Here is a 25,849-nt window from a genome sequence, read left to right as displayed (position 1 = left end):
TCAAATAACTGACTCAAACCAAACTGATCAGAAACACTTGAACAAACATCAGAGATAGAAGAACGAGCTGAAATGACAGAAACATCTTTGACAAACATTTATTTAACATCTACTTTGATTTTTTAGTTTGGTCCATGTCCCGTCTGCTAACATGGAGGAGGAGGTTTATGAGCTATACTACAGTCAGACACCAGGGGGCGATCAAGATGATTTGGCTTTGGTTTTGGGAGCTACATGATGTCCTTCTTTAGATATATTTTAGTTGGTTAATTCAAGTGAAAAATCCCTGTTTAACATCTATAACCAGCACATATTTTAACGTGTTTGACTATACATGAAAATATTCTTTACAGCTGTAATTATCAGCATAAAAACTGGTATTAATTACATTAATGTCTTCTTTCATGTAGATTATTTATTCTGTTATAAACCAGCCTGTTTGTTTAATACTTGTATATATTAGTTATAAATGTTAAATAGGGTGAATCATTTTTAATTTTTGTTATTTTTAATCCAAAATTTCTTGTGTATTTTTCGTGGCATTTGGTTTGTGATGATTTCACTGGTTTGTGTCTGAACTCTGAGGGAAAGAAATATCAAAATTAACCTTTGTAATCACATGGTTATTTCCCACTGGAAACTACATGTTGTACTGTTGTAATTATTTTTTTTATTTTCTCTTTTACTTGACAATAATGAGCCAAACATTGTTGTATTGTTGCTGTTGCTGTTTGTGGAAACATATGGAAGCTGAGAGGAGACTGATTATTCTTCAGGTTCTCCAGGATGTTAATTATTCAACAGTTTATTGAACAAAGACGAGCTTCAGATCTTTTTAAACAAATGTTTCTTCTAAATAAAGACTGTAGAACGGTAAATGATTAAAAAAAGACATGTAGGTGCTGTTAGTCCAATGTGTGATCCAAAAGTAACAATAGAGAGATTTAAGAATTATTGCTTATTATTAGAACTTATTGCTTCCATATCTGGAATCTGAATACATTCACAGATAAACCGTAAGTTATGTGACTCTAATGGAAGATGACCACAATCCAACAGGGACATCGCAAATATGTGATCAATTCTGCTCACAGCAGATCTGTTCATCTACTCAAACAACAAATAAAAAGAAAATATAACTCTGCTTCTCCACTCGATGAAAAATCTGAGGGTGGAAATCAACGAAAGAAAAGAAACAAAAGATAAAAAGTTTGAATTCTGGTGATAATCAGCCCCAACATTTCAACACAACACTTCAACACATCACATAACACAAGACAAACCTCAGAGATCATGATGACATAACAATATAAAATAAATAATATAACCAAAGTTGAGAAACAGGAAATTGACTTTTTCAGATTATTTCCGCTGCGTCTGAGCGATTTAAATTTTTCGAAAAGATTTTAATCAAACAAAGTGAAACTTTCATATTTTAATAAAATTCAGTAAAAAGTCTTTATTTGACTCATTCAAAGTTTTATATTTGTTTTATTTCCGCTTTAATTAGTTTGTATGTTTTAATCTTATTTAAATGACTGAAAGAGAAACAGTGGAAATAGAGACACCTGCTGGCAGAGAGCCGCTACAGCACACTTCCGGTCCAACACCTTCACAATGAAAGCGTCCACCCTGTGAATAAGCTCAACAGGCAGCACTTCCGGTCGTTACGAGGCTAGCAGTAGCAGAACATGTCGGCTTCGTTCGCTTCGTTAAAAAACCGTTGGTCGGTTCTGTGCTCGCTTCGCCTCTCTCCGCCGGTACCGAGGAGTCTCCCGGGGACGACTCACCGGGGGAGGTGTCCCGCCGGCGGCAGGTGGATGTCTCAAACAGGTACGTCCCGGAGCCGAAGCTAACAGGCTAACGTTAGCAGCGATAACGTCAGTGGAGGGTCTCCGTGGTAACTGACGTGCGGTCACGTGATGTCCGGTTAAAAAGTTGTTTTCCATGAATTAATGGAAAAAATAAAGATGTACGAAACAACTGCTCCTAAAGTGAAGCCAAATCAACATGATCTCCCCCTGGTGGCAGACTGCAGTACAGGTCACAAAGCTCCTCTATGGTATCAGAAGGGACATGGACCAAACTAACATAAATGTTAGTGTTTCTGTACTGAGTTCTTATCACACGATCGAGCCCGACCTGCATTTAAATGTTTGAGTTATTTATTTGACAGCTGAAATGTCTCCTGATTGGCCGAGAGCGTGTATGGGCGGGACCTTGATACTAAGACTCAACGATCATGACTTCACAGACTCAGCAAATGACGTCATCACCACAAGATGGCAGAGTATCTGAGATATTTTGGCTTCATTTTTATACAAATTACATATTTATTTAGATGTGAATTTATCACCTACAGGAAACACATTAAAATTATCCTCTCTAATGTTAATGAGCTTCCTATTACATCAATTAATTAAATGATGTTCCCTTTGTCGCCCCCTTCGGGACAAATCTCTCTGCTCATAGCTGTATTCCAGAGCTGTTTTCAGACCTGAGCTCCAGGTGGAATCCAGAGACTCGTCTCCAGAGCTTCTCCAGAGTTTGTGTTTCACAGCTGAACAACACAGCAGCAGGTTTTCTGCACAGACTCGTTCACTAGCATCAGATCCTCCTCATGGTTCAGGTGAGAGGGGGTGCAGCAGACAGAGACAGGAAGTGACGTGTGACCTCTGCTGCAGAGGTCACGTGATCATGTTTACATCACCTGACACCTTCAGCTCTGATCACCACAAACTCTCTTCACATCTTCGTCTGTGTCTTCTTTCGTGTGTGTCAGCACTTCTTCACCAGAGGTTTGTTTTAGTTTCTTCATGTTTGTGTCCCGTGTTAGAAGCTCCTCCCCCCCCACTCACTCAGTGAATCAGTGGAGGATCCTCTGCTGTTCACACTGCTCCTGGATCTACACTTTATACAGGAGCTCAGGAGGAGGAAGAGAAACTGAGTCTCACTCTTTGTGTTCACACGTGATCCTCCAGAGAAAAGTTCAGTGTCTGAAGCAGCTTTTGACTTTGGTGGCGTCGCACGCTGCTGAACTGCGTTGTGGCTGCGCTGCAGCACAGGCAGCAGTCAATCATGTCAAAGTAAACACAGGTCCTGCTGACATCAGAGCCAGCTGTCTGCGTTCATCTGGTTGTGGAGTTTGTTTCTTGTGTACTTCTCCTTAGCACATGCAGCTGTCAGGAGGAGTTCAGGTCTGAAGCTAATGATAACAGCAGGTGCAGAGATCTTATCGTCTGAATTTAATCTAAACAGGAGAAAACCTGCGACCACTGGAGGGCGTGAGAGTGTTAGACCTGACGAGGTAATATTCAGTTTTCATGCATTTTAGTTTTTTTTATGTTCTCGGATCCAGAGCAAACGTTCTGAATGTTTTTAAACATTGGCAGAGTTCTGGCTGGTCCCTTCGCCACCATGATCCTGGGAGATCTGGGTGCTGAGGTCATCAAAGTGGAAAGACCAGGTGAGTCTGAAACTCCTCCCACCTCACGTTATAATCTGTTTCTGCACAGCTGTGGGGAATTATGGGTAATTCCTTTCTGTGTGTTTGTTGGACAGGAGCAGGTGATGACACCAGAGTCTGGGGTCCTCCATTCATCTCTTCAGAGAGCGTCTACTTCCTGAGCGGTCAACAGAAACAAAAAGGTACAAGAAGATAAAACTCTTCTTTTTCCTGTGTGTGTGTGTGTGTGTGTGTGTTGGTGTGTATATATATATATATATATTATATATCTATATATATATATATATATATATATATTAGGGCTGTCAAACGATTACAATTTTTAATCGGATTAATCACAGGGTGTCTGTGATTAATCCGATTAATCACCATTTCTAAATGCCTGAAAAATCCCCATTTTCTCTGTATGTTGTTGTGGGACAGAAAAAGATAAATGACAAAAGGCAGATATATACATTTAACATTTGTTTTTTTATTGATGACAAGTCCAAATGATAGAGTTAAGATTGAAAAATAAAGTAGAATCAAACTAAAACATATACCACACCATAATTATGTGTCTCTCTCTCTTTGCTTTGCCTCTGAGCAAACATAGGATGTGATTTAGACAATTGGGGCATCTTAGCCTTTGCTCTTTATATTAGCAAATATAGGATAGTTGAATAAAACTTTCTTTTCTTTTTAAAATCAAACAAACATCCAAACCTTTACACAATTAAATGTAAGTGTGAAATCTGAATCTGAGCCCATCTGTAGAAGCAGTGTTGAGCCAGTTCACACTTAAAAAGAACGAGTTCCCAGTTCAGACCAGAGAAACTCTGTGTTTCACTTCTACAAAGTCACTGAGCGGCTGCTTCACGTGAACGAGCTCTGATCTCACTGCGTGTCTCTGAGCGAGTGGGTGGGGGGGTACATGGAGCGGCTCATTCTGTGCATGCGCTTATTCCACAAATAATCATCCCGCGTTAATTTTGACAGCCCTAATAGATATGTGTATATATATGTATGTATGTATGTATATATATATATGTGTGTGTGTGTGTGTATATATATATATATATGTATATATATATATATATGTGTATGTTATCAATGACTGTACATAAAGACAATCGGTGACTTATTTATAGTCGCTGTGTTTTTTCAGAGTATCGCTGTTGACCTGAAACATCCACGAGGAGCCAAGATTATCAAAGAGGTATGACACACAAATACACAGAGACACACACAGAGACACAGACACCATAACTTTGTTTCATTCAGTCCGTCTTGTGTGTGTGTGTGTGTTGTGTGTTGTGTGTGTGTGTGTGTTGCGTTGTGTGTGTGTGTGTGTGTGTGTGTGTGTGTGTCAGCTGACTGCAGTGTGTGATGTGTTGGTAGAAAACTTCCTCCCCGGAAACTGCAGCAGTTGAATTTAGGGTTTGAGCAGCTGAAGCAAAGTGAATCCTCAGATCATCTTCTGCTCCATCTCAGGCTACGACTCACATCTGTCAACATTTGTTCACACAGAAAATGATTGATTTTTTATATATATATATTTAAAGGTTCAGTATGTAGTGAATCTAGTGGTGAAGTGTCGCAGCTAAGCCCCAAACCGCCAATAGATCCTTTCACCTAAATCTTACACACTGGAGCTTTAACATGATTTATTACTATATTATTCATCTGTGATGAAGCTGTGTTTGTTGATGAAGAGAAAATGTCTTCACCAGAATCAGAGTTTTCAGTCTGGGGTCGTTTAAAGGCCTGTTAGGGTTGACGGGGTTAACACAACAAGACAAAAACAAACACACAAAAGCACAGACACGCACACTAACCACCTCTACTACAGTAACACTCACCCTTGCAGTTCTGTGACTCGGCCACTAGATGTCGCAGGACTCCACAGAAGACAGACTGTTTACTCAGCTGCTCTTTGTAGGCCGTGAAGAGAAGTTTATTCACTGGCAATTTAATAACAACAATAAAACATTCAGACCATGTTACAGGTTCTGACTCTGAGATGAATTTAATTTAACTTTATTTTAAAAAGAAATAAAACGATATTCTCAATTTCACACACATTCACACACACACTGTAAATAAAGATGGACGACAATAACATTCAATTTATGAAAATCAAATCAATTAAAAAAAACAATGAACCAGGAAAGTCTTCCAGAAACGAAAGAAAAAGGAAAGCAAAGGATCATTAGAGATCTTTTAGAAATATATAAAGTTGAGATTTTATTTCACTTCTTTTTTAAAGCCACCTACTCTTTCTTTCTGTCTCTCCACTGCAGCTTTGTCCACATTTTTGTCCTCTCCCTCTTCCCTTGTCCTCCCATTCTTCAGGAAAAAACTACATTACCCAGGAGGCCTCATTAAGCTGCAGCAGCTGGCTGCAGCAGGCAGATTTACAGCCTGGTTAGGTCGTGAGCTGTCTGAGACGCTGCAGAGATTCATGTGCTGTGTCAGTTTGTAACAAAAGGAAGAAAACAGGAACTGAAGCTTTGTGTTAGACTCAGTTACAGCTGATCGATCTCCAAACCATGCGTCACCTTTTAGATTATTTATTTTAAAACCAACTAGCCGCAGAGAGAAAAAATCCTACAGAACTTTTCTTCTTTGGTGGATTTCCTTTGATTGAATACGTTTGTAGTTTCCTCTGAACATCAGGATGTTTCAACCCTGCAGAGCATCATGTTAGAATTTTCTGTTTGACTTGAGATTGTTTCTTTTTTTGATTCTATTCTTGAAAAAGCAATTGTGTATTTGAGATATTTTAGATTCATTTCTGGAGGAAGCGGAGACATCTCGTCTTTATTTACACTCATAGATCTTTATGTCTGTGAATAGAAAATAAAATACAGTCTATTGTTGTATTGTAGTCGATTCAAAGTAGAGTCTTACCCCTGGTTGGTTCATACAAGTTAAATCAAAGTTGAGAGAACACAGGCACACATTATATTGTGTGTGTTTGCATAAAGAACGGAAAGTGAAGTCTGATCACATTATCAGTGGAGACGTACGTTAACACCAGGCGTGATTTAGTTTGTAGACATACGTCCATCACTGGAGTTTCAGTTTGAGGTCCCGTGACAGAAGCCTTGTCACAGCTCAGCGCTGAGCTGGTTGTCATGTGAAAATCACGGATGTTTGTTGATAATATGAAGCAATAGTCAGCTCAACAAAGAGCTGGAATCTTGTTCTCTTGGCAGAGGAGACACTGAGAGGTTGATGGTTTGATTCCCTGCTGTGTTCCCTCTTAGGTCAGAGAGAAACCAGACCATAGACAAGTGTGTGTGTGTGTGTGTGTGTGTGCGTGCGTGTGTAGGTTATGGACAGACAGGTCCTCGGTCTCAGAGTCCAGGCTACGACTCCATTGCCTCTGCTGTGTCAGGGATGATGCACATCACTGGGCCAGAGGTCAGTTTCTTTTATTGGTGTTATTACATCTTTTTGAAACCCTGTTTATCACGGTGGCCTTGAGGGACAAAGCTCATGCAAACATTATAGTCACTAACTCAAAATCCTGAAATGCAGTAAATACATGATGAAGAGAGCAGAGTTGTGACGCCTCCATGTGGACAAACACCGGCTTTACAGATTCATCAGCAGTCTGCCCACCAGACATAACAATTCTGATTTTAAACTTCAGCTCAGTGGGTTCGAAGAGTGGAACTGACTCAGAGTCGCAGCTTCAACTGTCAGAATTCAACAGATGATTGAGCTAAATGTAGAGATGGTGTCTGATTCCAGAACCCAGAGTGGGAGCTGGTTCCACAGGAGAAGAGCCTGGTAGCTGAAGGTTCTACCTCCTGTTCTACTCTGACAGACTCTAGAACCACAAGAGAACCTGTGTTTTGGGAGTGGAGTGATCTATTGGGACAATATGGTGTTATTAACCCTTTGACATATGAAGGGGTTGGATTGCCCTCACCTCCCATAATCAATTGTTTCCGCTGGCAGGGCGGTGAGCCGGTGCGTCCAGGTGTTGCTATGACGGACCTGGCGACGGGGCTGTACGCACACGGAGCCATAATGGCTGGACTGCTGCAGAGACAAAAGACGGGGAGAGGAATTCACATTGACTGCAACCTGCTGTCCTCACAGGTGTGTGTGTGTGTGTGTGTGTGTGTGTGTGTGTGTGTGTGTGTGTGTGTGTGTGTGTGTGTGTGTGTGTGTGTGTGTGTGTGTGTGTGTGTGTGTGTGTGTGTGTGTGTGTGTGTGTGTGTGTGTGTGTGTTCTCCTAGGGTCAGGAACACATTTGACCTTCAGTTCATGTTTGAAAACAGTGAGAACTCAGATGTTTCTCTCTCAAAAAAAAAGAAACGAATGTATATATAATATGACAAGGAGGTTTAATTTGTGGACACTTTTCAGGACAAACAGCGTCTTGATCGGTTCTTTCTCCTCAGCTGTTGTTGAGGGCACTGTGGGGTTTTAACTTGTCCTATCCACTCTGTCTCAGTCGGAGGAAAAGAAACAGGCAGCTGAATAAGACAGAAGTAAAACCAGAGTTTTCAGTGACGTGTTGGAGGTTGGCTAACGCTGCGAGTCTGATTCCATCCAGATCAATGAGGTGGTTTTGACATGAGAGATAATCACAAGTGTGTCTGTGTTTCTGATGTTCAGCTAATAACTAACCCTGGAAACATGCAGGTATTTAAACAAGCTGCGGATTTATCCTGAGAAATCTGAACAGTATAAACAAACTCATCAATATTTCTCCCAGTGTTTTCTCTGTATAAACAAATCTAACCATACGTAATCCTAAAACCTCCTGGGAGCTGGGATCACATGTCGCTCTGGACTCTGAAGTATTAGAGACGCCCAGGGTGCGTTTGATTTGTCACATCAGGACGTGCTACTTGTGTGACAGTGTTGCTTTTAAAAAGTTGTTTTATATTTTGTCATTTTTCACGTCTGTCAGCTGGTTTGGAAACTTCATGTTCGTCAAGAGAGAAGCTTCCCAGGTGGAGTTTAAAATAAAAACAGAAAAATCGGTTTCCTGTCACAGAAGCTGGAGAAGATTTTAATCTTCAGGAGAAGAAACTTTTCTTCCTCAGAGGGTGAAACTCTACTATCTTAAAGGGCCTGTTTTAGGGTAAAGAAAATAACAATTGGTACAATTTAGATGAAACACTAGTGAAAACATGTTTCTGCCAATAGATCCTTTCACCTAAATCTTACACACTGAAACTTTTAATTCTGAGAATAACCTGAAGTCACATCTACACTCGTTTTCACTCTTCTATATAACTAGGTCTGTCAAACGATTAATAATTTTATTAATCACAGGGTAGCTGTGATTAATCAGATTAATCACCATTTCTAAATGCCAGAAAAATCCCCATTTTCTATGTATATTGTGGTGGGAACGGAAAGATAAATTACAGAAGTCAGATATATACATAGTCCAAATGATAGTTAAGATTGAAAAATGAAATCAAACTAAAACATACCACACCAAAACATTTTTTAATCAAACTCAAAGATAACCTTTATCTTAAACAATTGGGGCATCTTAGCCTTTGCTCTTTTTTTTTTTTTAGCAAATATAGGATGGTTGAATAAAACTTCTTTTCTTTTTAAAATCAAACAAACATCCAAACCTTTACACAATTAAATGTAAATGTGAAATCTGAATCTGAGCCCATCTGTAGAAGCAGTGTTGAGCCAGTTCACACTTAAAAAGAACGAGTTCCCAGTTCAGATGTCAATCATGAGCCTGTTTTGATATCATTAAATAACTAATTATCAGAAACATGAACACTTGAACAAACATCAGTGTGATAAGAACGACCTAAAATGACAGAAACCATCTTTGAAAATCATTGATTTAACATCTACTTAAATGTTTTAGTTTGGTCCATGTCCCATCTGCTAACATGGAGGAGGAGGGTTTATGACTTCTACTGCAGCCAGACACCAGGGGGGAATTTGGGCTTTACTTTTGGAAGGCCTGCTGTCGTCCGTCTTTATTTACAGTCTATGGATCAGACATTCATCTCCATCTAGCGCCATCATCGGGTCAAAATGTCAGTTTTTATTTCACTGATTTTAGACAAAAACGAGTTTCTCTGTTTCTCCCTGATGTTTTTCTGTTTAAAAACCAGCAGCAGAACTTTATGAAGAATCTCAGAATTGACGGATTTCGTTCCTTTGCCCACGTTTTCTTTGCTGCATCAGAACATTGTGAAGAACCATGTGTGTGTTGACTGTGTTGGTGCCACAGGGTTGCGGGTCAAATGAGGAATGGGATCGACTTGAAAAAGCCTCGAGGCCGATATGTTTGCCAAGAGTCATGAAAATCAATTTGCAGGTTTTCAGCTGCTTGTAAGTTCAGTAAAGCCACAGCGCTCTCCAGTGGTGTAGCGGTGAAAAAACCTCTGGAGAATGACCAGTTGTGGTTTTTAGTTCTTTCAGGAATAAGTGACAGGGAGGTGGGAGACTGACGGCAGCTCAGATTTAACAGCAGTCCACCTCTCGTTCTCTCAGGTTTCCTGTCTCAGCCACATCGCTGCTAACTACCTGAACGCAGGGAAGGAGGCGAGGCGCTGGGGGACGGCCCACGAGAGCATCGTACCTTACCAGGTAACACCCTGAACACCCAACCGTCTGTGGTGGCAGTTTCTGTTTAATAATGATACTCTATTGTATAATAATACACACATAACATTGTCTCTCGGAAAGTTCAACTAAAACACCTGCAGGTGGGCTCACCCCACACAGCCACCTAGTGTGACGTGTATAGAATGAGCACAGAGCACAGGAGAATCACTTCACTTATACAATCAGAAGCCCCTCCCCGCGAGGAGCCAAAAGGTATTCTTCAGCCTCTTGATGTCTGACCAGGTTGGGCAGAGTTCCTGTCTCAGATCTCCTGGTGTGACTTCTGGTGTGAGACAATCTGTCTCCGAGATCCCCTATCTAGATTTACAACATCAAAAGACCCCAGTCCTGTATACAATGCAGAGTTCCCCTCACCCATCTCTATCAGACACACTAAGTAACACCCTGCAGTGAAGCATTTGCTAAGACACACATGTGGGGGCCATAAACACTTCCTTCTGCAACTTCCCGTAGTTAAGTCACAGAAACACATTTGTTATCTACTTATTCTAAATACATATCTGTTCTTCTATTAAACATTACACAAATGCAAAATCTGCCATTACACGTCCGTCCGTTTTTAAAACACACAAACGCATCACAGGAGGTGATAATTTAGCTTTAATAAAAGATTACAGACCGCTCCTTTTGAGTCTGGTTATTTTGCAAATGAAGATCCAAAATGTGACGAGCTGTCTGAACTCAACTCTGTGAACAAAAGAGGTCGTCGAAGAACGAGGAACATAGTTCTTCTTGCATCCTTCTTTTGTTCCTGTCATCTTGTGATAGATCTCAGGTTGTGTTTCCGTCCCATTCTCGTGAACACCATATCCCAAGAACGCCTCCAGGGAGTCTTTTCACATTCGACACAAACTCTCACGGATGACATTATTAGATTTTGGTTGTCAAAGGTCAAGGTCACGGTGGTCTCACTTCGTATGTCTAGGTTTTTCTTGAACATGAATTCTTATGATCAGCTTGAGGGAATGTCTTCAAATTTGGTACAAACATTCACTTGGACTCAAAGATGAACTGATTAGATTTCAGTTGTCAAAGGTCAAAGTGACCTCATGACTATGAAGAAGAAAATGATCTAGATGGAAACTGCACCGGTTGGCAGTATTTCTGGTTTGTTCTTGTCGTCCTTCTTTGACCGTATATCTCTACTGTAATAATAATTAATAATAAACTCTCTACACTTTAAATCGCCCAATTTCTCTCATCCTGCCAGCGTGCTCCCTCTGCTCTTCATTTCTACAAACAACTAATTCTCATCTCTCAGAACCTTCGCTATGCGTATATCTCCATCCTGGTTTTTCAGCTTCACTGGACTCATTGAAAAAAGGCCTCCCTTCTCCACAAATCTCAATATCATCTTAAACTCTGACTCTTCATCAGCTCTCTCCTCTATTCCGCCCTCCTCACTTCTACTACCTATGACTCTTTGAGCTGGAACCAGCAAAGTCATCATCATGTCCTCTTTTCTTCCTCATTCTCTCACTACCCTAACTTACCTCCATAATGTTTTCACTATTGTCAAACACTCCTCACTCTGATTCACTCCCAACACAGATGGACTCACCATTAATCCAGAAGCCTTGATTTTCAACTTTGTGTCCTTTGTTTGTTCGGTGTTTCTCTCTTTTCCTTATCAGAATATATCGCAATCTTTAGCTTTTCTTGTTCTCTGTCCAAAACGTCAAGGTCCTGCTCCGTCCTCTCTAGTACTGTATCTCTTATCACCCTAACTGTTGCTGTTGTTAATAAATCGTCCATGTCTCCAACACTATCTATGTATGTAGTCTCTCTTCTGACTTCCAATTGCTTGTCGACGTATCTTATTACTTTGCAGATTCTTCCCTGCTTCCTTCTTCTTCTTTGTTCAGTTTATTGTAGGGTGGCAACCAACGTCAAGGTGCATTACCGCCATCTACTGGATCTACCCCTTCTTCCTGACTGCTCCTCTGTCTTTTGTTCCTGTCGTCCTTTTGTTCTTGTCGTATCTCTTTTGATTGTGACATTTTAACTCGGAAGTCACTTTAATTAAATGAAAACAATAAGAGGTTCTTTGTGTTGTATCAGCCTGAATCCAACCTGAGTTGGTTCACATGAATGACACACACATGAACAGATAAAATGGCAGTTCTTCCTGATGTTTTGCTCCATCTGCTCTGCGTGAATGTGGCAGCTGCGGCAGCTTGATTCTTGTGGTGCTCGTCTCCCATCAGCTGGAGCTTTATTGTCCGACACTCAGATCTAATCTTTGTGCGAAGCGCCTTACCCACAATGTGCGCTTCCCCTGGGTGCCGGAGTTGAAAGCGGAGCAGACGGGTTTGCCGGAGATCATGACAGTTGAAACAACAGAAATGTTGGTGTTTTGCGGTTGCGGCTTTGTGAGAAGGAGCTGAAGAAATCATCCATCCCAGTGGTGCTTTTCAAGTTCGCATTTGATTTCTGAGATGGATCAATTCACATCTCCCCGAACTGAGATGTCCACCGTGTCAAAGACGAGATGCATGAAAGAATCCTCGCCAGCAGGAAGGAAAGGCTGAGACGTTATTACTGATTTTAGTATATTGAGTGTACATAAAATCAATACAATGAATTACACCTAGACATTAAACAGCCAGTGAGGGATGGACGCATCCTATTGCACAAAGCTCCATCAGGTTTCTGTATCCAATCTAGAGCTTTCAAACAACAGCTAATGATGCATCCAACCACCTCAGAGCTAAAGTTATCATTTGACATGATACAAAAGGGTTAGGCTCTTTTTTTAAATTGGGTTCCTCAGCCAGCAGAGGACAGAAGCTTCGCTGCAACCTGAGTCCTCTGCCGCCTTCTCTCAGGACGGTTTAGAGTTTTGTGGTAACTGTCGTAACTCCCCTGTGGACTGAGTTACCCACAACTCTCAGACTGTAGTTGAAAGAGAGGCAGCGTTTAGAGCTGAATGTAGAGTGACTAAAGGGTTAGTGGTCTGAACACAAACACACACTACTGCTGTGTATGTGTGTTTGTGTGTTGTGATGTATGACAGACGTTCTTGTCCTCTTTTCATGTGGCGACGAGTATTTATTACAAACAATTGTGAAAAAGGAGGAGAAAGTAAAGACTAGAAGAAGACAACAATTAGGGAGGAAAAGAAAGACGCGTTGAGGGGAGGAGGAGGGAGGAGAAAAGAAGTAGAAGAAGAAGAAGAAGAATTGGTCTTTAAAAGAAGCTTCAGTTTATTAAACTCATTTTAAAACTCATCAGATCCTCAACACACAAAAGTCTGGATTTAATTAGAGTTCGTTTTATATGAACCTGCTGAACTGGAAATTATTCACATCAACATGAGCTGAACATCATGACAGTTTAATATACGCTGGACCACATGGAGGAGGACACAGGCTCGGGTTGTTCTGATTTAACCACAGAGGAAGGAGAGGAAGAGGTACTAAAGGGAGAAGGTGGACAAGAAGAAGAGGAGGAAGAGGAGGAAGAAGACTTTGACTTTCAAACTACTTTATTCATGAATTTTCAAGGACTCTTAAAGGCTGTGTAAATCAATTAAAGATATATTTTCTGAGTTTGTCAAACCACAGAGCAACGTGTCATCAACCACCCAAGCAAATTTGATTGCTTAAAAAATAGACATGTATAAAAGTCATTTAAAAATCCTGTTTTGTGACACACCTGTATCATTGTTGTTTTTAGTTGCAGCTTCGTCTGTTCACAGCCTCCTCTCTGCCTGATGAACACATCATGGGTGCTTCCATGCAGGCGCTAGCTCCGCCGCTAGTCACCTTCGATTCTGCTAAAAGTTTAAAAGCAGAGAGTCGTTCTCCCCAGTGACACAGGACCTGTCCAACACAGCCCTGAAACCTGCTCTAACTCATCATCACAACTGATGCGACCACAGAGGGGCTGTGAGCAGGTTCAGGCTCTTTTGATGTTTCTAATGTGTGTCTCTGTCTGTTTCAGGGCTTTGAAACCAAAGACGGACACATTGTCGTTGCTGCAGGAAACGACAAACAGTTTGTCAAAGTCTGTGAGGTACATTCACCTTCGCCTGCACGAACACATGTGGTTTTGTTACGCCTGTAACAAGGAGGTTCTGTTTTCACCTCGGTCTGTCTGTTGATTTGTTTGTTGTTGGAGCGATGGCACAAGAGGCAGATTAAAGGGTAGATCCACAGTAATGTTACAACTCGGATTATTTTTTGTAAACTTTTCAGGAATTAAATTCACAGATCTTAAAATTCCAAGGTTCAGGAGGATGTCTTCTGACGGATAAATTATTTACTGGCATGATCATACACAATCATAACATTAGAAATACAAAATGAGACACATGAAACAACACAACAGAAACAAACAGATATACACTACCACAACCCTAACCCTCTACATTGATCAGTTTAGTTGTGTTGTTGATGTTATCTTATTGTTTTGTGTGTTTGCAGGTTTTGGAGCTGATTGAGCTGAACGAGGATCAAAGATACAAAACTAACAAACTGAGAGTACAGAACCGAAAAGAACTGCTACACACACTGTCCCAGAGGTACACACACACACTGTCCCAGAGGTGCACACACACACACACACACACACACACACACACACACACACACACACACACACACACACACACACACTGTCCCAGAGGTACACACACACACACTGTCCCAGAGGTACACACACACACACACACTGTCCCAGAGGTGCGCACACACACACACACTGTCCCAGAGGTACACACACACACACTGTCCCAGAGGTACACACACACACACACACACACACTGTCCCAGAGGTACACACACACACACACACTGTCCCAGAGGTGCGCACACACACACACACACACTGTCCCAGAGGTACACACGCGCACACACACACACACACACTGTCCCAGAGGTACACACACACACACACTGTCCCAGAGGTACACACACACACACACACTGTCCCAGAGGTATTATTATTGAAATTCAGGCGTTTTAAACCTGTTGATTAAAAATAATGTCTAAAAATCACTATTAAGTTTTAATAATAATAATTTAAAATCAGTGGCATCATGTTTTCATTTTTTTCCCGTTAATTCCATCTCAAGAACGCCTTGAGGGAGTTTCCTCAAATTTGGTTCAAACAAAAGATGAAGTGATTCGATTTCGGACGTTGAAGGTCACAGGTCAGTGGGACCTGTGACCTTCAACCGCACTGGTTGGCGGAGGCGTATAGCTGCAGTTTGGTGATTTAAGTTTTGTTATTAACTCTAATTGTGATAATGAATCTGTAATCATCTCAGATTCCTGCAGAAGAACACAGCGGATTGGCTGAGGAGTTTTGAGGGCTCCGGTGTTCCTGTTGGACCAATCAACAGCATCCAGGAAGTGTTTTCTGACCCTCAGGTAGAACACACAAATACACCCACACACAGACTGTGTTATTGTCATCATACTTCATGATGGTGAGACTGGGGTCTCCCAAATACAGCCAGAGACAAATGTGTTGCTTTTCAGCATCTTTATTAAATCGGAAACTCACAAAACTCTTAACTTAAGTTGCCTATTATTTCTGCTGGCGATAGCGTTACAGCCCAGTCTGTCTCTGCTCTTTTGAATCAGAGGATCGATCAGCTAACAGCCCTCAGCTGATTAATCCTCTGGTGCAGGTGCTCTCCGAGTCACAGTGAATTATTGTGTTTGTGGGTTAACTCATTCTGAAGCTTGTGTTGATGTTGTTAAGTGAACGTTCCGACAGCAGCAGCTAGCAGTTATCATTTCGCTGTGACCTGTTAGCTGTTAGCAGGACGCGGAATCTGGATGTTGTGGTCCAGACGTTTGTTTGTGTTTAGGTGTGTGAAGGTTAAATCAGATATTTAGCATGAACTTTTAAGTAATGTGTCATCAGCTGTTAATTCAGTTTAATCTCACATATTGTTGTATTAACATGATTCATCATATTAAGCATAAAACTATATATAATAGTAATAATCTGGAATGAATTTTCCAACAATAAATCTCTTTCTACAGCAGCTGCAAAACGTTTGTCGTCAAATTGCGGTAACAAGTTTCTGTTGTGGTGGAGGAAGAACTTTAAAATAAAGTCGTGTGTGTGTGTGTGTGTGTGTGTGTGTGTGTGTGTGTGTGTGTGTGTGTGTGTGTGTGTGTGTGTGTGTGTGTGTGTGTGTGGTGTGTGTGTGTGTGTGTGCGCTTCCACACAGCAGCTCTACAGTGAAGCTGTTAGTAATCAGGATGGTAGGAAGTCACCACCGGAATCTGGAAGTGATTTGGAAAAACTCTGTCTCTCTCTTCTGTCGCGTACCTAGCAACTGCATCCGAATTTTGTGCAAAGTTTCAGCAAAATGTATCCGTGTTTCGGCCACCAGGCGATTCATTGGGCAGCCTCCTAGTAAAATGTGTGTAACATGTCCTCGTGAGTCCATGTGAGGACACAGCAGGACAATGTGTGGAAGCTTCCCAGAGAGCGAGTGGACGTGTTGATGAGGTTTCTAACACGTGACGGACGTGAAACTGGAAGAACACAAACATCTCAGGATGAAGACGAGGAGCCGTACACGTAGAAGACGAAGACGTCCACTTGGAAACACGAGGAGGTTCCAGATCTTTTGGTGATGAGGGCCGACGCCGGTGTGGATGAGCTGTAAACAACAACACTGATCTTTCCACAGGCTCCGCCCCTGCTGCTCTACAGGCTCCGCCTCCTGCTGCTCTACAGGCTCCGCCCCTGCTGCTCTACAGGCTCCGCCCCTCGCCTGGATGTTCCCACATGTTCCTGTTGGTGTGAACGAGTCGGACCCGACAACCTGCTGCTGCTGCTTCACATGAGAAACTACAGGAAATGTCCAGACAACATTTTACACAGTTCATGTGTGAAAACATATTTTCTCTCTGTTGCTCTTTGTTTCCAGCTGTTCCTTCATTGTCACTGTTTTCTCTCTCATTTTTTTTCCTCACAGTTTTTATCTTGAAGTTCTCACAGTTATTTTTACCTTTGTACTGTTTCCTGTCCCTCTGCCCTCTTTTTGCTCCTCTCTGTCTCTCCCAGAAGTTCAGCAATAACCGACCTTGTTTTTACGACTACAAACCCTCGTCTATGTATCTGTCATGTCGTCTGGGCAGCGGCCAGGCCCTGCAGAAAGTATCCAGCTGAATATGGTTTTAATATCCTGACTACTGGTGCGCTTGATTTATCTCAGCTGAAACCTAAACAGCCCCTGAAGTGAATACCTAACATGTAAGATCAAATAAATCAGAACCCTTGGTCTCAAACCACCCATTTCTGGCAGAAGGGGGTGCCTTGCTCTGTGCTTGGCTAAACAAGGAATCATATAATTTAACAAACAACCCATTCTAGTGCTCCAAACTACAAAGGGAAGCTGGGAATTTAACACTTAACCCTGGCATTATTACTGCCTTGCTTCATTCAAATAGATGTATGGAAGGCATGTTTGTACCTTACTCTTGCTCCTATTGGGGTAAACAAGAACTCTAGGATTTTAACCCTCAATTCAATCGCTGCCTTGCTCAAACTATGGTAGACTTAGAGCCTTCCTCCAGTGAAATGATCCATCTTTGCTGAAAGTGTTAGTGACGTTTTCTTGGGAATTCAACGTGTGACCTTGGTGATGTGCCTTGCTTTATGGTTTGGAGGAAACTTGGTGGTGCCTTTCTCATGCTCTTAGTGGGACACAGGGAATTCGACTCCCAACCCACGCAGCAGTAGTTAGTTCGCCGTCAATACTGCCTTGCTCAAGGAAAATTATCCCCTAATCATGTAACCACAAATCTTTAAGTGACTTGCTCTAGGGAAGTGAACCTGTAACCTTGATTGTGTGAGTGCCTTGCTCTAGAGGAAGGAAGCCCCAATCATGAGTGCCTTAAGATCAGGGCTTTGAACCTGCAACTCTTTCAATGCCTTGCTTTGCTAACTGGCCGACAAACCCTGATTCCTTCACAAAGTGTTTTTGTCTTTAGAAAACTTCTTTTCTTTTGTTTGGACACAATTTCTACAAATCTCCTTTATTACTGTCAGGACATTGTCGAATCAAGCAGAGACGCCATAAAACTGATGCTGCAGAAAAAGTCACTCTTCCAGACAACTCGCACTCCCAGGTCATGAGGACCGCACATCGTCCACTGGAGAGCAAAGCGAAGCTCCGGCCACTTTCTTAGGAAACACTTCCTCCAAGCAGACTGGAGCGAAGGTCTGAGACGAAAAGATTCCTCTGAGGTCACCGGAATCAAATAAGTGTCGTAAGACAAAATGTAGCGCGTTAACTTCACATTTTGTCCATGTTTATCATGTGTGTTGGGATTTCTGTACTGCTATTGTTTCAAATGTGAACAGTACCCAGCCCTAGTACCGCACCCCCCGCTCCTCCAAATATGGTTACTTCTGGTTTTAAAAAAACTAGATGGCGCTGGACAAAATGTCAAACTGAGGCTCCAAAGCGGCAGCACACAAACCAGAGGGTTTGTCATGTCACGCTAGAACACGTTGTTACAGTATATTATGACGGGGTAAACACCCAAGTTATGAGGATTTCCTTCTTCAGCAGCCCTTTTTAAACTGTTGTTCAATCATCCAGGGAGAAATGCATCAGAGAAGAATAAAAATGTGTTCTACAACTATAAAAATAGGACGGACACCAAGATGTGATGGATGATCAGAAGTTTAGAACTTTAGCAACTCTTTTCTCGACAGACCGGATTCCTTCTCAACAGATACTGAATTACGTTGAAGGATTGTATCAGGAGAGGCTGAATCTGAAGTCATGTTGACAGACCTGAAGCTTCCTCCAGGTCACGTCGACCTGACTGTTCCCCAGATAAGCTGCGAGCTGACAGCGAAATGCAGCTCGAGGGAAATATATTTCTGCTCTGTATGAGCGGTGGCCTGGATTGATGAACGTGGACGTGTGGGGAGGTTTGATGAGTGACTAACACCAAAATGAAGTTTCCACCATCACCATGGGTTGAAACTTACTCCGTCCAAATTATCTCGGTGTAACCGATGCACATTAAATCAAACATGGGTGAGAGAGTAACAGATTTCAGCCAGAAATCCCCCCTGCAGCTTGTTCAATTCACAAGCGGTTGCAAGTGTGGTTGCACATTTTAAAAGTTGACTCCTGCAGACAGTGTTCTAACCTGCAGAAACACCTGCAGAAACCCAGGTGCTTCATAGTCTGACAGAAGCCAAGCCCCCCGCAGCAGTCATAGCTGACGTCAGCAGGCCTGAAGCACTGCACCAAAGAAGTGGAACCCTCCGTGGATGTGGAAACAACAGCTGTGTCCATGCTCTACCTGATCCACAAAGGAGGCAGACTTAATGTGTCAGGTAGAGCACAAATATCTACAGAGGGTTTCTACCGTTAGCTGTTCGGTTGAGTTAAAGCAGGAAATTCAAGCATCGGACGTCTCGTCACTTGCCGGCACCATTACCACTTTGAAAATCATCAAAACGCAATGAATCATGGAGGGTTGGGCCTAGAAGGATCCAACTGTTGAAGCCTTGGACGCAGTTTAAGGAGCCTTCATAATTGAAGTTGCACCGCTGTGATGCAATTTGTCTTTAAATGCAGTTGGAAAAGGTCTGTTTGTGTCAGTGTGTACGATGATGATGATGATAATCACAGATTATCATTAAATTCCATTTGTTCAGGATTAGATTTTAGTGAGGAGCCAATGGAAACATCTGAATCTCCCTTTGTGGGATTCTACAATAAATTCAACTCTAAATCAGCTTAATAGTTAATTTAATATGATGAAAGATGAATAAATACGACCTGATGACTGTGACGCTCTCAGGGACAAATAACCTTTTTAGAAAACCTAGCTCGAACTCTTCATGTCTCCAGCTTTGGTCAGAATCCCTCTGGGTTTGTGTGTGTTTTCATGAGAGCTCTTGAATTGTGTAATTCCAGTGGTTTTGTTTCCCTGGTGGTTTCTGCATCTCTGTCTCTGCTGAAAGACTGATGGCCTCAGCACATTCGTCTTTTCCTCTGTCCGAGAAGACTTGAAACTCAATTAGAGGAAGAGCAGCTCCAGCCGGCTGATGTCCCCTGCGGGTAGTAGCTCTTATCATCTACTGGCCACAACGACAGATTTATTCCTCTGCCGAACTGTGTGTGAAGACCCTGCTGTCCAAGTGTGTGTGTTTGGGACAAAGTATTATATTTGATGGGAAGATGAGAGAGAGAAGTTATTCTCATCCTCGTTTGTGTTATTTCTACAGATCAAACTCATCCTTCACAAACTATACTTCACTTTTAACTGTCAAATTATTTGTATTATATATTTTTTTCTGTGTTCTGCTCGTTGTCACTACTGGTACCTTTACCATCCAGGCCACAGCTTTACGTAACACGCCTAAAACTCCTGTTCACATCTAATGGAAGAAAAAAACGAGTGTGGCGCTTCACAGGAACGAAAACGCTGCGAAATTCAGAAGCGTCTTTGATTGTCAGGGTCAAAGTGAGAGCAGCAGGTTCAGGCTCAGATCTTCACACTCACACTCCTTGATGTTGCAGTAACATGATGTAACAGCCTGGATGACTCCCATGGGTGCTGGTTAGTCGACTTAATGGACGCCACAGTTTTAGCTTCAAAGACTCTGGGAGGGGGCAAGCTGGGGGGGGGGGTTGTATACAAAGACTAACGAGAGATAGGGAGGTAGGGAGTTAGGGAGGGAGGTGTGAGGATAGCGGGTGAAGAGGTCATCGTCCTGTCATCACAGGGATGTGATCGTTCTGATTGGTCAGATTCAGTTTGTTCCTCCGCTCACAGCTCTGCTTCTGATTGGTCAGTGAATCAAAAAGAGGAGAGAGAGAAGAGAAAGAAAGAAAGAAAGAAAGAAAGAAAGAAGAAGAAGAGAAAAAGACTGAAGAACAAGAAACACAGGAAATGAGGAGGCACATGGCCGACAACCACAAAACTGTGGTCCTGTGTACATTGTGGGGGACTTAACTTTAGGTTAAGTTAAGGTTAGGTTGGTTTAGGTTTGGTAAAGTTAGGGTTGGTTAGGTTTAGAGTGTAGGTTATCAAGCATGTTAAATGTTTACTATGTGTTCACCTCAGGTTAGCATGCTAACATTAGCATACCCCTAATGTTACTTGAATACTACTACCTAACGCTAACAGCTGAAACTGATGTATCATTAAATCAGAGAGTGCTGGAAGAATTACAGTGAAACAGACGTCACATGTTTGATTCCTCTTGTTTACGCGTTTGGTAAAAACATGAAGCTGTGGAGGAGCTGTCCTGGATGTTGATTGTTTGTTTAAAGCAGCCAGATAGCTCTGAGTGTATCAGCGCCACCCTGCGGTAGAGTCAACAGTAACCAGCAGCACAACAAGACGTTGTTATGACGACAGTGTGGGTCCCTGCTAACTGTCAGAATTTATAGTCACAGGGAGAAAGTGAAAAATTCCAACAAAGTTCATCCTGAGGGAAACAAGACGTGTTCCTGAACCATATCTAACCACATCTCATGTCCCTTGCTCCCCAGAGGATGAACACTCTGAATTGTAAATGACTTCTAGCGCCACTGTCAGGACAAATGATATCAATTTTAACCTCAGCTACAGTCTATGATCATATACCAGCGTTCACCACACAGTCAGGACATGGACAGCAGAAACTGTTTCCAGTGAGAGCTGCTGAGGTCGACACGTTCTCACGTTCAGGATAAACAAGTGAAAAACAACAGAAGGTTAAATCGTGTCTGAAGAAATGAACCTTCACTCGTGTATTAATGTTTTTATTTTCACAGACTATTTTGTGACTTTAATTCTCGCTCTATTTTATGGTTTTAGGAAAAAAAACTAAAGTGTGTGTGTGTGTGTGTTTTGACCATATCTGGATGTAATGATACCCTGCATAACAAGCAGATAGTATTACACACACACACATGCATGCAATCATATTGTTACACTTGTATGCACGCATGCACAACTACGATGCACACATCAAACACACACACACAGTTGTCTCATCAAACTCTTGATAATCTGTTTTTTCTGAAAATATATATTTACATGGAAAATACAGTTTGTTTCAAACGTCACAGAACATGTGGTGAACCTGAACACAGCCTGCTGAAAATCAAACTAACTTCAGTTCACACACTGTAAATATAGATCAAAGACTGAATAAAGATCAAAGACTGTAAATCTCCAGAAATGAAGCAAAAACAGATCCAAACGCTGCCATCTTGAGGTGATGCCGTCATTTACAGTCACAGTTTGTGCAGTAGTGATCGTTGGTATCGAGGCCCCACCCACACACGCTGTCAACCAATCCTAAGTCAGTGTCAGCTGTCAATCACATCGTCTCAGCCTGTTATCATCAAATAACTTCACCATCGCTGCTTTTTGTTTGAAGTTGAGCTCTTTCTGCAACAAACAACTTCCTGTTGACACATGCACGCACAGTTCACGTGAGTGGTCAGGTGATGCGTGTTTGTATAATCGGGGATTACAACAGAGATGGTTTGGATGGAGCCTGATTCACATGTGACATCATTCGTATCAGCTTTAGCGGCAAAGAATAGAAATGATTCAGCTGCTGCTCAGCTGTTAAAACCCCTAACCTCAAAAAACTCATTTAAACATGGCTGACGTGTGTGTGTGTGTGTGTGTGTCTGTGCACGCCACTGTCATGTTAAAGATAGTTTGTGAGAGAATAACTTTCACTCTGTGCAGATCAGACAATTGGGTCAAGTGAAACGTCTTAACTTCACGTCTCTGGGACTAAACGTAGTCATATCGTAACAATTGAGATTTTCTTCAAAGTTAAAAACAGAATTGAAGGAACGAGGGAAGATGAGAAAGAGAAAGAAAAGACACACACACACACACACACATTATAAAGGCACAAAATGAAAGTACTCAAGTAAAGAAAAACTGTTGTGAAGAACAAAGTGAATCGTACCCGAAGTCACCGTTTGATGTTTGTTTGTTTGTAGGTGAAACACAACGATCTCATACAGGAAATGAATCATCCAACAGCAGGACGCATCAGTGTGCCCGGTCAGTACACACAGACACTCACACAACACACACACACACACTCATACAACACACAACATACTCTCACACAACACACTCACACAACACACCCTTACACAACATACACTCACACAACACACACACACACTCAAAAAACACAACACACACATCACACAACACACACAACATACACTCACACAACAAACAACAAACAGACAACATACACTCACACAACACACTTACACACAACATACACTCACACAACACTCAACACACAACATACACTCACACAACACAACACACTCAAACAACACAAAAAACACACAACACACTCACACAACATACACTCACATTGTGTGTCTGATGTTGTCCTTATCGTGATCGTCCAACGTTTGCAATCAGCTGATCACAGAGATCCTTACTTCCTCTGATCCTTCCTTTCCTTTCTTTCTTCATTCATTCCATTTTACTTCCTTCCTTCCTTCCTTCCTTGTTTCCTTCACAGAACAATGATGACAAAGAGATGGAGGGGAAAAAAAGACAAAATGAGAATGAATAGAGATATTACATAATCTTATTGTTAATTATTTGCCCTGATACCCCCCCCCCCCCCCCCCCCCCCCCCCCCCCCCACACACACACACACACACACACACACACTTACACACTTGTTGAGCATCATTGAAGAGGAAAACTAGTTGCTAATGGTTTGAAAATAGCCGAACTGTTCACACACAAACACAGTCATGCATAAAAGCATGCAGGCCGACAAACACACAACCACACACTCTCTCGTGTGATCATGCACGTGTGGGCTCACACACACACACACACATTTGACTGTGAGAGTTCAGCTCATTAGTGGCGTCCTTTAAAAAAAAGGTTAATTGTTGCGAGTTTCCTAAAATAACGTGTTTGTTCTGAGTCTCGTCTGTGGAGCAGAACGACACGAGACACTTTTAGCTTCTGTCACATTCACACTTTTCTTCAACGTCCTGCTCCTCATTGGTCGGGACCAACACTCTGATACTAGTCATCAGTTCAGTCTTTGTCCTTAAGCTTTGAAAGCAAATGTCCATCTGTCGACTGATTTTTAGAAAGATCGTTTTTACTGTCATGTTTCAAATCTAATATCGAGGGTAATACACAAACGGAATGTTTTTCAAAATAAGAGCACACACAGCTTCAGAGTAAGATAGTGGTAAATCTCGACATCTTACCTTTAAATATCTTCTATTTAATGTATACATTTGTTTGTTTGTTCAACAGGGACAATGCACAGCTCCTAAGCATTACCAGAGTTAGCTATTAGCTAACTTTCCTCTGTAGTCCCTGAGCAGGAAACAGAGAATAACATCTCCGCATTTTTAAAAAGAATAAAAACTTTCCTCTTTTACTTTATTTGTTTTCACAGTTTATATTTCCTGCCCAGTTCAGTGTGTTCACAGAAAAATCTCTTAAGATTCTCAAGCTGCTCGTTTCTCAACATTCACAATGTGTCAGAAACAAGAGGACAAACAGAACCATGAATAAAAGATTAAGAGATTCGGTTTTCTTATTAAAAAAACACCTGAGTGACACAAAGAGTTTGTTCCCAATTATGTGGAACACTGTGACCTGAGTGATTCACACACATACACACACACATACATACACACGCACACACACACACGCATACACACACACACACACAAACACACACACACACGCATACACACACACATACACACACACACACACACACAAACACACACGTATTTAAAAGTAAAGAAACTAAATCTGCAGCAGAGACACAAAGTACATTCATCAGTTTTCTGTCACACGTTAAAGTTAAAGGAAAAACATTAATAGTTCAAACTTTCACTTGCATTCAATCTGCACCAAATCACACACACTCATAAATATCTGATTGTTTTCATCATGAATTATTCACGGTTTCTGTCTCACAATGTTAAAGAAAGTTGGTGCAATGCATGCTGGGTGACACCAAAGGTCGGGGACGTGGGTGTAGAATCTCTCGTCCTCGTCTTCCCCTTTTTCTTTTCAAACAAGCTTTTCATTCTTCTCTGTAAGTTAGAGTTGAACCTGTCGATGAATCGGAGGCTTCAGGAGAATGACGACACCTGAATATTCACTTTTCTTCTTCTTCTTCTTCTTTCTTTTCCTTTAGTTGTATCCGATTTAACCTCCGATTGTTTTCTTGTCTTTAGGTCCGGCGGTTCGATTCAGCAGCTTCACCCCAGGTGGACCGACGCCCCCTCCGCTGATTGGTCAGCACACTGTGCAGGTGCTGCGGGACACCCTGTCCTACAGTGATGACATCATCAAAGTGCTGCTGGAGTGCAAGGCAGTGGTCCAGAACAAGGTGTTCTGATGAATGTGAATCACTAAACCTTGAATTATTTTATTTTAACGTTTTTACTCATATTTTGACGTTTCTTTGACAACATTTTATAAGATTGATTGATTGTGATTTTTTGCTTAAGTCTGAAGTTCTGAGAAACCAGAAATTTCATTAAACTACATAAACCTACATAAACCTGGTAAAGAAATCATACAAATGTTTTAGGTGAAAAAATCAACATCTATTGATCAGTTATCAGTAGCTGTTGGACTTTTTCTGGTCGGGTCATCACTGTGTGCGGGCGTCCGTCCTGTACCTCCCTGTGGGGGGGCGGGGCCTTACAGACGTCATCTCCAGGACTGCTGCTTGCAGACTGCAGGCAGCTCAGCGGCTGCTGTCTGGCTCCTGTCTGCTGGTAGG

The 25,849-nt window shown here is 41.8% G+C and overlaps 1 protein-coding gene across 1 annotated transcript; it reads left to right on the top strand.

Moving 5' to 3' along the window:
* Window positions 1-1,563: 1,563 nt before the first annotated feature.
* sugct (succinyl-CoA:glutarate-CoA transferase) lies at window positions 1,564-25,849 on the top strand. The gene is given in 15 exon segments (XM_034571853.1): window positions 1,564-1,833; window positions 3,259-3,307; window positions 3,393-3,466; window positions 3,562-3,629; window positions 3,631-3,648; window positions 4,614-4,664; window positions 4,819-4,939; window positions 6,783-6,874; window positions 7,418-7,561; window positions 9,950-10,045; window positions 14,030-14,101; window positions 14,512-14,609; window positions 15,357-15,459; window positions 23,043-23,106; window positions 25,296-25,849. Coding segments are annotated over 15 exon segments (1,356 nt in total). The 5' UTR covers window positions 1,564-1,691; the 3' UTR covers window positions 25,460-25,849.

This window comes from Hippoglossus hippoglossus, chromosome 20, assembly GCF_009819705.1.
Source record: "Hippoglossus hippoglossus isolate fHipHip1 chromosome 20, fHipHip1.pri, whole genome shotgun sequence".
Taxonomy (NCBI): Eukaryota; Metazoa; Chordata; class Actinopteri; order Pleuronectiformes; family Pleuronectidae; genus Hippoglossus; species Hippoglossus hippoglossus.
Note: the sequence above shows the minus strand (reverse complement) of the source record. Positions and strands in the feature narration are given on the sequence as shown.